The following is a 14,138-nucleotide window of genomic DNA, read 5'->3' on the forward strand; positions in this document are numbered from 1 at the left end:
GGCATTCATTGGTGTGGATGTTACTTAGACATGTAGCACCCACCTAGACCAGACCAGGCACCCCAACCTAGACCAGACCAGACCAGACGCCCCCCCAACCCCACAGCAGCCATCCCCAGCAGGATGCAGCCCTGCACAAGCCTGATCCAGAGAGTAGAAGAATCTCTAACACAACAGCCGGTTTTCTTAACTTATTAAATAATTTCTTTTTGTGCATGAGCCTCATGCAGAATAAATCAGATCAAATCAGGCCACTAGACAAACCTCAGCAAATCCTACAGGTAGTAGGTGAAATGCACACACACACACACACTCTCCATGCAAAAAAAAAACAAAACAACAACACTGCTGATGCACTGTAGCTGCACAGCCATCATGAAGTAGCATGGTCCTTCTTCCCCACCCCATCCCATCCCCCCCTCCACCACCCTCCTGGAAGCAGCCAGCCTACCTAGACGAATGCATAAAAGCAATGATAGTCGCATGAGATGAGACAACAACGAATAATCCAGACAGCGACAGGGGATTTATTTTTTTCTGCATTATTATTATTATTATTATTATTTTATTTATAACCGATTCTCCCATCAACAAGTCGCTCGCAGACAAAAAACAGGCTGTCGATCAAAGTTGTCATTCCCATAAATTGCGATGCAACGCCGCTGCAGCCGAGGCAAGCAGTGGAAAAACGAGACGCTCAGACGATAGAGAGGGGGGAGAGAAAGAGGGAGAGAAAGAGGGAGAGAGGGAGAGCTACGTTACCTTGTGGATGTGCCCTTCCTCACATCGCAGATGCTGCATTTAAAAGCCTCGGCGGTGTTCCTGAAGGTGCAGACACTACAGTCCCAGTAGCCGTCGTCCGCCGTCTGTTTCGCTTGTCTTTTTGGCCTTTTTGGGGGGAATCAAGACAAACGTTGAGCTCAAGTTAGTTCCCACTCGCGAACACATTTCAACGAATACAACACGAGACTGTGACATGACATGACATGACATAACCCGGCGTGTAAATGCAACAAACTACTCCGGGTGCAACACGAGGGGACGGCGAGCGGTGTTGTCACGTAATAGTGCTTGGGTTCGAGTCCCGGCGAATAGCAGCTCCTTTCGGGTGTCGGTGAACCTCTCCACGGGGAAGCGGGGCGACTGTCCACACCGTCCCGATTGTATCGCCAGCTAGGCTAGCAGGCAGGCAGGCAGGGAGGCAGGGACGCAGGGAGGCAGGCAAGGCAAGGCGAGCGCTGCTACAAAATTTCGGCATCGAAGCTTAGCATGTCGGCTAACAAAGCCAATATCAAACAGTGCCAATTTCGACATTGACCTTCCAAAAGGCTTCGTCGAGGCGGAAGAGCGTTTCAGGGAATGCCAGGCGTATCCTCTGAAAAATTTCCCTTTGTCTGTTAAGTGACTGGGTAGTAGTAGGGAGCGAGAAGCCGCCATAGTGACTGCACTATTCTAGCTAGCTGTGGCATACCAACTGAAAAAGGGAGAAACGATCTCCTCCGCGCGAGAGAGCGAGAGAGAAAACGCATCCGAGCGTCGAGCCCGAAAACGCGAAAAAGACGGGTTTAAATCGACAGCCGGCCGGTCGCGTTACCTGGTGGGGCTCTTTTTGTCGCCCATGGTGAAGAATAGTCCTCGAAAATAAGAAGAAAAAAAAAAGGGGGGCCTCCGTTAATTGTCAGTGAGTGTAAGTGGGATCCAGATAGAGCCGCTGCTGAAGCTGCTGGCAGACAGGCTCCACTCAGCGCTGGCTCGAGGCACGGCACAGCGACTGACTGCACTCCGTCACGTGGCCGGCGGGCGGCCAATCAGCGAGCGCGGAGGTTTAAAAGTCTGGATGGATGTTTTCAGTAGCTGTTTTAATTCAGATTCGGATCCGGATTCAGAAAACTTTATTTAACTGTATGTCCCATTGACACAGTTTCTATTACACAATCATATTTATACTGTTATTCATATTTATAGTGCACTATTCCATTTTGATTTTAGATTTAGATATTTTCTCTTTACTACTCTTTTAATCTTTTTGAATACTGTTTTTTTTTTTTTTTGCCGTTTACACTGAGCATCTTGCAGAGATGTAAAGAAATCTCGTTGCACTGTACAACCTGTGTTCTGCAATGGTAATAAAGGATAATCTCTTTTAAAGAAACAACAACAAAAAAAAAAATAGAACAATACACAAACAATACAAAAATGATGCCACAGATGTTTGAAACTTTCCAAAATGTCTGTGAAGGATGTAAACATGACTGTATAAATCAAGTGCAGGAAAGCACAGACAGGGTAAGAGTTATTATATTATACATATATATATATATATATTAACTGTCTTACACCTATTTTTCTTTTATTGTTTGTTTTATGTGCAACTGAGCTACTGTGACCAAGTAATTTCCCGCGTGGATCAATAAAGTCTGTCTACGTCTAAGTAAACAGGAGTGACAAGGGTTATATGTTTACATGTTATTGCAGAGATACTATGGATAATCAAACATATTAAATAACAACAATGCAAAACAGGCGTGTGCAAAAAACAAAAATTGACAATCTTCTTCTTCAAAACCCACGGGCACAGATTGCACCGTTGCAACAGTCACGTCACTCACAGATCATCCTTCAACTACGGTCAAATTTGCTCTGGAAACTTTTTGGTAAAATCTGTTTAACACATATTTTTAGAAGTGTTTTGATATGTTTTACTTCTCCGTAAGGTGTAGAGACACTTTCTGAAAGTGTTATAGAATTTATTTACATATTATATATATATATATTTTTGTCTTTTAAGGAACATTCAGAGGAAAGCATCATTTCTATCACACCACAAAATTACTTACATAACCCACGAGACATTTAATGACCTGTCACACATAGATCATAGAACTGTATTTAGATGCTATGTAAAACAAACAGATAAGGTCTAAAAATGCTTTCAAATGCTTTTTCTTAGTGGTTTTCAAGAGCTACTGTGACCAAGCAGTGTCCCCTGTGGATCAATAAAGCCGATCTAAGTCTAAGATCCATTAAGGGACCATTTAAAAAAATAATCACATCGGTGTTGCTCACAGAAGGCACATACGCAAGAGTAAAAATAACAAAACAGTGAAGGCAATACATAAAAAAAGTAAAAATAAATATCAATAATAGTACTATTATGTCATAAAAACTAAAATTTCCACAATTCCATCCATACAAACTATTTTCTGTACACAAACATTTAAGATCCACCAAAATTCACTGAGTTATTTTAATGTGTGTACCCAAAGCCTTGTCATACACTTCAACTATATGTGAGTTTTTTATTATTATTATTACTATTTATTGCATGTTCTTGGATTTGGAATAAAATGTCAGAACTCCTTCATTTCGAATATTCAAATGCTTTAAAGACTTTTTTTTTTCTCTCTCAAGGGTTTTCTGGAACAACACAAAGGTTTAATAACTATGTTGCTCTCCTCTGTTTAGTAATGCAGACACATCCACGGTCTCCTGAAGGACTCGAGACTTTCCTTCACCCAGCATTTACAAGAGAAACTTTTTAATCGCCCCCTTTACCCTCCTGGCTCTGACGGGCTGCGCCATGGAATGTGTTGGAGCAAACACTTGCACGCCTCCACTCAGCCCAGAAAAAGGCTCTCTGTGGGGGAGACCGAGCGTGAATCATGTAGGCTCATTAGCCGCTCTCCACGAGTCCAGGTCCTATTGTGAATCCCTCGCTTTTTCTGGTCAGATTGAATATCCGCGCCTCCACGTTAGTCTGCCCTCCGCCCAGTGATTACCTCTGCTTAGCTCATACCATGCTGCTCGAATTGAGCTTCATCACGGTCGCCTACTGACAACTAGAATTCAGTCAAAACAACGTTAAGGCTTGCCGGGCTGGTTCCATAATGAGCTGCTGGGAAAACTGAGCTTTTTTTTTTGTTTTAACTTGCAACCTATAGAGGAGGTCATTTGTATTCATGGGATGCGTCCCTGCTCCTGCATACGTTTTTTAGGCAGACCACAGTATCTGTGCTGACTGGTTAATTTAGTGATGGAGCAGGGATGGAGATCATAGCAACAGAGGCATTTAAAAACATTAACCCAGAACAACTGGCCTAAATGTGAGAGAAGTGCGCTTACAGAGCAAATCCTTCCACCCCTCGTCAACTACACCCCTGAGCAAGGTGCTTGCGGCGCTCGCAGACGATTTCACAAGACAAACAGTTAGCCCTCATTCATTATTTATGAGAGGTGCTTGAGTTTGAGCCGCTCGGTCGAGCCAATCGCGTTGGTGCGAGACTGCGCGATCTAATTCCACGAGGCTCAAAGAAAGCTGGACGCCGCTGTCAAATTGCAGGTTTACCTGCAACGCAAAACTGCTCAGACTCAATCAGAGTGCATCCCTCATCTCGAGCAGGCACTTTGTTTGAAGCATGAAGCGGCCTTGAATTCCAATAACTCCGGAGAGCTGCGGAGTGTCTGACAGTAAAAGATTGAAGTTGTAACGCTTCTGGGCATGAATGTGTGAAATCTGAGTAATGCCTAGTGTTTGGAGAAACTGCAGGTTCAGTTCTCTGCTGCAGCCAATATGCCCATCAAATATGATTACCAGAGACACACATACGAAGCCCAGCACCACCAGGAATCATGTCCATACCCTTGTTGTTCATCCTCAACGCCAACATTCGTTTCCTCTGCAAGAAGCAGCGTGCCTTTTATGCAAAACGGAAGGTTTTATTCAAAGACAAGTCATTTGTCTGGTTGGTAAATCAAATGTCTTTGCAGCAGGTATGAACAGCCAATGCTGGAGAGTGTAGAGAGGCATCATAGAGAGGCAGTGGAAGGGATATCAGTCAGATATGGGGACAATAGTGCAGTCTGTGTCTCCTGAAAGGGATGTGTAGTGTCGGTTGCACGCATACAAATGAAAGAAATAATTGTGTCAAGAATGCAAAAAGAGACTCATTGATCACCTCCTCTCAGCTGGCACGTAAATGGCTGCCTGCTAACTTCTGAGACTGGATGACAACCCAACGAGCACTTCTGATGGAGCGTACTGACAGCTCCAGAGCGTGAAGACATGCGCAGCAGTTTGCATCCTGTCATTGACCAGCACCCATTCCCCGTTTATTGACCTTAACCTCAGGCTAACTTAAAACAAGTGTTTTAGTTTCCGAACACTAACCATAATTTGCTGCAGTTTTGTGTCATCCAACCACATCAAGGGCCCACACTCAAACCCTGCAGTCATGTGCAGGCCTCGTATGTGTATAACCCATTAAGATGCAACACATGCATGGTCTTCCCTCAGGGGAGCGGCAACACGACTGCATTTTATGTGATGTCGTTTTCACGTTGTTCAGGAATCCCTCAGGCTTTAGGAAGGTGTGCTTTGATTTTAGAATGATTTTGTATCTGATGTCTTTATGGGCTTACTGCGAGATAATTGCAGGCACCTTTCTAAGAATTTTTATGCAGAGTCTTCTTCTTTTGCCCAGCGCTCCTTCGTGGAGCATAGGCCGTTGATCAGAGTCCTCTATCCTGGGCCTTCTTTTCCATGTCAGGTCACACTGCTTGATGTCAGCCTCAAGGTCCCTGCGCCAGGTGTTCCATCCCCACCTTCTTCTCTTGATCTCCTTGTCCACTGGTAGTAGACCAGCTTTCCGCCAGAGATCTTTATTGCTTATTGTGTCTGGTCAGTGGATGCTCATGATCTTCCTCAGGCAGCTGTTGATGAACGTTTGTACCTTCACCGTTGTGGTCTTGGTTGTCCTACAAGTCTCTGCTCCGTACAGTAGAACCGGCTTGATGTCAGAGCTGAAGAGTCTGAGCTTGGTCCAGTGGCTGATTCCTTTAGAGCTCCAGATGTTCTCGAGTTGGATGAATGCCTATGACACTGCCTAAGTATGTAAAGGCATTTACGTTCTCAAGTGTTGTTCCCTGCAGAGTCACTGGATCTCCGTGTGTTGTGTTGACCTTGAGGGCTTTTGTTTTCTGCAGAGTGTCGACGTCCAAATGGCATGAAGGCACACTGAAAACTTAAGGAGAAGCTGCCACGGCCCGATGCTGCAGATTACAGTGATATCCTGCGCTTTTGTAGAGGGGTAACGCTAGGGTGAAGGCAAATGTGTACCATGATGAGGCTGTACAAGCGGGGAACTCATTCTTATAGTTGATGACTCTCTTACAGCCTTTAATGGCAGAACAAAAAAAAACAAATGAAATTTCCACAAGGACGCTACGTAAAAGCTCCCGCAGTAAAAGACCATAAACTCGAGGATGTGGCAATTAAACTTAGTGAAGAATAAATCTGTTCAACATCCTTAAAGTCCTCCTGTCTCAAGCATCTTCAGTTTGAGAATCCGAGCCCACCGCGTAATTCCAATACGCCTCTGAATCATTTATGTGGGCACACGGAAAGATGCCGGGTCCACGCACACGCCCCGGCGAGCACAACCGGCCCGGAACGCAGAGGAGAAATCAGCTTCTTAAAATCTCTGTCTGGGCCATTTTTCACTGTTTACTTGTTCCTCGAAAAAAAGAACTGTTAGAAAGTGAGGAGTGGAGATAAGAGCCGAGCAGAGGAGGGAGAGTTGGCAGATAAAAAAAAAAGAAAAAAGGCGGGAGGAGAGCAGACGGAGAACACCTCCTGTCTCTCTCTGTCTTTCTCTCTTTGGCTCTGATCCATACTCACAGAGGAGGAGAGTGACTTATGATTAATCATCTCTCACAGAATTCCCCAATAACATTCCCCGATCAATACACCTCGCACGTCAGGAGGGAAAACACACAGCTTAGAAATAATATTTGAAGCCATCTTTTTTGCGCTTCCTCGCTCGCTTGGATCCAAATCTTTTGTTTGACTTTGGTGCAGAATCGGCCCCCAGAGCTGCTTCCTACAATTTCTACTGTCAACAAGAGTCAACTTTCCACTTTTTCCTCAGACTCCAGTTGCAACTACACTCAGCGAGTACAGGAGCCACGGCTGGCGGGTTCGCGGTGACGCCACCATCGAGGTGGGCTGCAGAGGGTTTGCTGGCAAGGCTCCCTCAAGGGTGCAGGGAGTGGCTGGAGCAATAGGCTTCATCACTGACGCCAGAGAAATGGCTTGTTGGTGCAGGGATGCAAGGCGGGACTTGATAAAAACCTGGCTGGGTCACCTGGAGGAGGGGGTCTGATGGTGTGTCCCGCAAAGGATGTGGCCTTCATAGACAACTAATTGCTCCTGCTGCTCTCTTGTCCTGACGGTTTCAGGCTCAGGGTTCTGTAAAAGCGTCTTGAGACAATTTGCATTGTCATTGACGTTAAATGAATAAAACTGAACTGAAACCCCAGATGGGTCACGGTGGTGTGGTGGTTAGCAAATCAAGAAGGTTCTGGGTTCTAATCCATCGGTCTACTGGTTCCTTTCTGTGTGTATTTTGCATGTTCTCCCTGTGTCTGCGTGGGTTCTCTCCAGGTTCTCCAGCTTCCTCCCACCGTCCAAAGACATGCTGGTTAGGTTCATTGGTGATTCTAAATTGGCCATAGGTGTGAGTGTGAATCTCCAGGGTGTACCCCGCCTCTCGCCCAATGACAGCTGGGATAGGCTCCAGCCCACCCTGCCCGCGACCCTCCAGAGGACAATCAGTTGCAGAAAATTAATGAATGAATGAATGAAACCCCAGACGACCCTGGGAACATCACTGACGATGCATCCCGGCGCATCATACCTTAAACCCTGTTCAACCCACGATTAGATCTGCCTGACCTTTAACCTGCGGATTGACGCCCCCGTGTAAGCCCGCCTCTGTCACTCTCCGCATTCATAAAAACTTCAACGTGTGCTCCTGCGATATTAAACAAATTTGCTCTTGTAACAGGGACATAACATAACAGCCCTCCAGAAGCTCTCACAGCACTCGTCCCCGTAGTAGTGCTTGCCTTTTCGACAAAAGCCCTCATGGATTAGTAATAAAAAAAAAATGTAGAAGAACCTCTCCAGCATCTTATAGACGAGTGGGGTGAACAGGCACACCGCGAAAGAGATGTATTTTTTTTTCATTAGGCTCCTGCAGGAAAACTTAAATTTTGCAAGTGATGAATGATGTGGAATAAGCTGATTATAGATTTCTGTACTACATTAGCTCTCAATCCTTCTTTCTCATACATACCCCATGCACACACTGTCCCCCCTCGCGCTCATACATAGTCATGCACACACTCTGTCTCCCACTATTTCTGTTTATCTCTCTCTCTCTCACACACACACACAGAGAGGGAGAGGGAGAGGGATGCTTTGACCCGTCTTCGTTCTCATGGCTGTTTGGTGCTGAATGCCCGTTTCTTGTGCTTCTGTGCACGTTTGTGTGTTTATATGAGCCATTTGTCCGGTGGTCAAGCCCTGGTGGAGCTGTGTGGGATGTGTGGAAATGTCTGGGGGGAATTTGGGGGGGAGAGGGGGTGTGTATGGGAGGGGGGCAGTTGAGGACACTGTTTCCTTCAGCGGTGGAATGTCTTCATGCGTGTTCCTGTTTTGGAAAGGCTGCTCACGGCTCCCAGAAGTTGGCAGGAAACCACATGCTGCTTAGACTTGGACCGATAAGAAGGAGGAGGAGAGGAGAGGGAGGAGGAGGAGGAGGAGGAGGAGGAGGAGGAGAACTGGGGTTGTGGTGGGAGACAGAGAGAGAAAGAGCGAGAGAGAAAGAGAGAGGAGGGGTGGGCGCTTTAGCGAACCTTCAGGAAGGTAGATTATCCCACGAAATGCTGGCAGAGCTTCAGCCTTTGTGCATGCCTATGTGTGTGTGTGCCTGTGGGTGTATATATATATATGTGTGTGTGTGTGTGCATGTTGAGGAGAGAAAGAGGGTGTGTGACCAAAAAAAAAAATAAAGCAGCTCCTTCAGCTCACTCAGCAGTGGTGAGTTTCAATGAATCCAGGGCAGGCTCCACAAAGGGCTGCAGAACAAAAGGCCTGCAAGCTGAGAATGTGCAGCGTAGAGGCACGGCCCAATCTCACGCTTTGTTAACTCTCAAACATAACACTGAGGAAAGACTAAGACAGTCACGCCTCGCTTGTCAATTACCTGCCTGTTGATTAAAAATCTGACAGCTCAACACCTCAGACTGGAGGATTTGTGCAGGGCTGCTGCTGCCGTAGCCCTGAAGCAGAATGACTCCAACACTAGAAGCCAAATTTTACCGTGTCATTTTTGTGCCTCTAGCTCAGTGTAGCTAAACAAACCTTACATCTAGGCATTTATGTTGGTTTTTTGTTGGGTTTTTTCTGCATTTGCATTTGCATTCCAGTTCTGTTTGAGAACTGCAGCATCAATCGCTAGAGAGGCTGAAGAACTTTGACCTCAGCACCAGCTCCACACAAAGCATGAGGTTTAACCTCGGCTCAACCCAGTGTTTGCCAGTGTCTGCTTTCACTTTGCATTTCGCATGAGTAGAGCAGTAGCGCTTCTGCTGAAATTTGGCAAATATTCATATTGAAACGCTTCACGCTACACATTTCTTCTCAACTTTGCATGTTTAATTTCCACTGGTTTAGGTACGTCCCACTCATGGCGCTATGACAGTTCGGATCTGTTTCTTGGTGTCTGCATACAATCCGAACCTGAAAGCCCTAACAGGGCTTTACTGTGTCCCAGAATGTTTCTCTATTCCTTTTTTAAAGGCAGTTTTTGGCCTTTTAATAGTCTAGTAGAGTGAGACATAAAGTTATGTTAGAGAAAGGGAGGGGACATCATGCATCAAACCTGTGAGGACAGTCTGTGGAGCATCTGCTCAACCAGGTGAGCTGTAGGTTCTTTTTGATATTTCTGAGGAAATAAAAGCAATACCATGCTAGTTTTAGTGCCCAGAATCAATTTTTGTTTGCCTCATTGAATGCATAACTTGTACACTGATCAGCTGCAACATTATGACCGCTGAGAAGGAGGAGAAGTAGTCTTCTTCTGGGAAACTTTAGGACCTGGCATTCATTGGTGTGGATGTTACTTAGACATGTAGCACCCACCTAGACCAGACCAGACACCCCCACCCCATAGCAATGACACTCCTTGATGGCAGCAGCCATCCCCAGCAGGATGCAGCCTGACACAGACACACACACAAAAACACTTTAGGAACAACTAAAAAAAACATATGAAGAACAGCACAAGGTGTTGACCTGGCCTCCAAATTCACTAGATCCCAAACTGATCAAGTATCTGTGGGATGGTCCCTCCCCTCAATATTAGGAAGGTGGTCATAATATTATGACAGATCAGTGTAAACTTGCATGGATAAAGGCTGATTTAAATCTTTGGGACACAGTTATTGATCCATTACATTATTTTAATGTTGCAGATGCTGCTGGGGATCAGTTTAATTACTTGGCATAGCGAGCCTTCACTTAACATATCTTAACCAGTAATAATAATAATAATAATATATCGTCATTTATTCATTGTCTGCAAGGCAACGGGTGAAATGCATCAAAAACAGGATACAGATCACTTGATGATAAATTATATTTATGTGCTTGTCAAAACAATCTTGTCTTTGTGTTCAAACTGTTCCACAGACTGTCGTTATAGCTCTGTAATGCAGAAAAGAGACAAATGAGACTGAATAAAAAAGGGTCGTAATGGGTCACCAGTTCCCACGTCACAACGCTGCTTTCAAGCAAGCGGACGGACCAAGAAAACGTCAAAGACCCACGATTCAGTCCACTTTTCTTCTTTTCTTTTTTTGTATCGTGCTTATCTGAGTGTACGAGCCTTTGTGCCCTTCCAACACAACAGCATGGGCCGAGCCCCACATGTCCGACCGCAGTCTGTAGTAATTCCCACAAGTGCATACACGCACGATCCAAGGGGATTATAAATCACAGGCACTTGGGAGAGGTTTCAGCTGACTACGCCTGCTGTTTATGGTTCTCTATGACTGAATCCAGCTGTTTGGAGCCGCAACGTGCTCCGAGAGGTGCAGTCAATTTGGCAGATTAGCGTATTGACATGTGGTGCGCCATCCATCCAGCAATCAATATGTTTTATTTCAATTCCTTCAAATGTTTACTCAAGAATCTAGACACAGAATGCTCCTCACCCCCCCACCTCCCCAGCCCCCTCCTCCTCCTCCTCCACCCCGTTGCTCCGGCGGCTATTATACAACATCTACGCCCTCCCATTACACCTCTGAGGAATGTCTTTCTGGCCGTCCACAAAAAGCAACACTCGCTCTGAGAGTGCAACAGAATATGCCCCCCCCCCTCCTCAAGTAGGGCAGCCAAATCGAGCAATCAGACAAGACATCCATCACTATCCTATAGGGTGGAGTAAATGACCTTGATGCAGTCTTCACACTCAATTTCAGATACCCTTGGGCTCCATTATGAGGAGATTTAAGCGGCGAGAGCGCAGCCGGCCTTCACGTTTGATTCTTGCGATACTAGAAGTGATAAGTGTGTGATGCCGCGCAGGATACGGGAGATACAGGAGGTAGGTGGGCAGGGGTGCGGGAGGGAAGGAGGGAAGGAGGGCGGGGGCACAGAGGGTGAGTCAGCAGGTTGATGAAAGCGGCGGCAAATTAGGACGGAGTAACAGGACTCCGAGCGAGAGACGAGAGCAGGAGATGGCTGGAAATATGGCCGTTAGAGCGAGCAGGTAGAAGGCGGCTGAGGGTGGGGGGAGGATAAATTGCTTTTCGAGGACTTTCTAAACGCACCGCGAGAGAGCTACACCTCAAAAACCAACAGTACTCCGGGCGGAGTAGACACAATATGAGGGTAGTCTTCAGACAAGGAAGAAAAAAACAGATCTGAAGAGTGATTCATCACAGCACACGAGTGAGTTTAAGCAACTGTGGATGAAAAAGCCTCTCTCTCTCTCTCTCTCTCTCTCTCTCTCTCTCTCTCTTAGCTGGTGGTGGAGAAGAAAGCCGGTGCATGAATGGGTAAGGACTCACACTCCTCCCCCTCTTTAGCTCCCTTTCTCGGCTGTTTTGGGATAAAAAAAACAACAAAAAAAAAGAAAGTGCAGAGATGAATACCCTCCAATGAATACATGTTTGTATACCCCACAGGAATGTGGCGGCAAGCAAAACCAAAAAAAAGAGGACGCCCGCTGAGTTTTGATGTGAAGTAATTTGGACGACGGTTTGCTTTTAATTCACGAGTGTCTGCCGTTCCCTCCCTCACCCCTCCCCAGCCCCTGTAGCGCCGCAGAGATGCGCGCCGCCGCTCCAGCTCCAGCTCCAGTCCCACGGGAGTTCATTTGAGAAACACCACCTGCAGGTTTGAGTGGCATCATTAACAAAGGTCAGATGTGCTCACTGTGAAATTATACACACATGAATTTCTCATTGACTTGTTAATACACCTGATTTCCTTGCCCACAGTGACAGTTTGCCCTTTGCTGTCTGCATGGAGAGAGAGGGGGGGTGGGGTGTGCGGGGTTAGACAAGAGTGCAGCACGTGGCAAACCATGCATCTGATTTAATTAAGAGGCTGCTGATAACACTTAGGCAAGCATGTAAATAAAAACGGCTCCATTAACGAAGCCGGTGGAAAAAAACAAATCAATACAGGATATTCAGGCGCTGCACGTTCATGTCCGTTAGGAATTGAAGATTTTAGGACAGTCAGATGCTCCAATTTGTACATTTTAACATGATCTGACTATTTTACAGGTGGCACAGTGGTGAGGTGGTTAGCACTGATGCCTCACAGCCAGAAGGTTCTGGGTTCGAATCCAGGCCGACTGGTTCCTTCCTGTGTGGAGTTTGCATGTTCTCCCTGTGTCTGCGTGGGTTCTCTCCAGGTTCTCCAGCTTCCTCCCACCGTCCAAAGACATGCTGGTTAGGTTCACTGGTGATTCTAAATTGGCCGTAGGTGTGAGTGTCTCTCTGTGTTAGCCCTGTGATAGACTGGAGACCTGTCCAGGGTGGACCCTGCCTCTAGCCCCAATGACAGCTGGGACAGGCTCCAGCCCTCCGCGACCCTTAACAGGAACAAGCGGTTACAGACGATGAATGAATGACTATTTTACGGTAATTTATGCTCCCAGTCAAGCGATGCAAATCCACGCTGAGGATGATGAGAGTGACGTTGTTTCTGCAAAGCTTCTATAAGCAGTCACAGATTTAAACATTTCTCCAGTTTTGGAAAAGTTTTGCCAGCTGAGACAAAAGAGGAAAAGGTGCATTTAAAAATGTACCTGGCTCAGGGAGAACACACTCCACAGGAGAAGACAGGGCCGGCTAAATCCAGCTAAAGAGTTGTGTTTTGGTGTCTGTTAAGCTTTTAAACATACACCAATACAGGCATAACATTACGACCACCTTCCTTCCTAATATTGTGTAGGTCTCCCTTGTGGTGACTCATCAGAGAATGGACATGGGCCTTCTGAGGGTGTCCTTCTGAATGTTGTTAGTTGGGGGGGCCTTTGAGGGAAGGGGCCTCTGTGGATCATCCCACAGATACTTGATCAGTTTGGGATCTAGTGAATTTGGAGGCCAGGTCAACACCTTGTGCTGTTCTTCATGTTTTTTTTTTTTAGTTGTTCCTAAAGTGTTTTTGTGTGTGTGTCTGTGTCAGGCTGCATCCTGCTGGGGATGGCTGCTGCCATCAAGGAGTGTCATTGCTATGGTGTGGGGGTGCCTGGTCTGGTCTAGGTGGGTGCTACATGCCTAAGTAACATCCACACCAATGAATGCCAGGTCCAGAAGTTTCCCAGCAGAACACTGAACTGTCACAAGATGGTCAATGTTATTTACTTCTCCCATCATCATAATGTTGTGGCTGATTGGTATATCTGTTACTTCAGCACAGTGCACTGTCTGTTTAAGATGGTGCTATTCCAACTAAAACCCTGCTATCCTGCTCACACTGACTCCCTAAGATCATGTTTATCAAGTCCACCATATCCGTTTAGCGTCCTAGCTTTGATGGTACGCGTCTTAAAACCTGAATCCATCATCAAAGTTCAAACTACTTCCACCGTCTAAGACCAAATACTGACACAAAGAGTGGCTGCTGCCGCTACAGATTAGATACAAGAGAAATGCATCCATGAGCTCTTCACACATTCCTCCACATACCACAGGCACATATTGCTTATCACCACATAGGTCAAAGAGGCGCCTGCAGATAAGCGCGCACCTCCGTAACAGCCCCCGGCGTGGCATGA

At 46.2% G+C, this 14,138-nt stretch overlaps 1 protein-coding gene across 1 annotated transcript in view; it reads right to left on the reverse strand.

The window, feature by feature from the left end:
• The window catches only part of shq1 (SHQ1, H/ACA ribonucleoprotein assembly factor), a 76,972-nt gene that overhangs the window by 14,679 nt on the left and 48,155 nt on the right, over window positions 1–14,138 (reverse strand). Inside the window, exon 12 of the mRNA XM_084543243.1 lies at window positions 763–888. Within this exon, the coding sequence (XP_084399369.1) occupies window positions 763–888 (126 nt within the window). The remainder of the gene's footprint in view (window positions 1–762; window positions 889–14,138) is intronic.

The sequence above is a fragment of the Chelon labrosus genome, assembly GCF_963514085.1.
Source record: "Chelon labrosus genome assembly, chromosome: 4".
NCBI classification, from domain to species: Eukaryota; Metazoa; Chordata; class Actinopteri; order Mugiliformes; family Mugilidae; genus Chelon; species Chelon labrosus.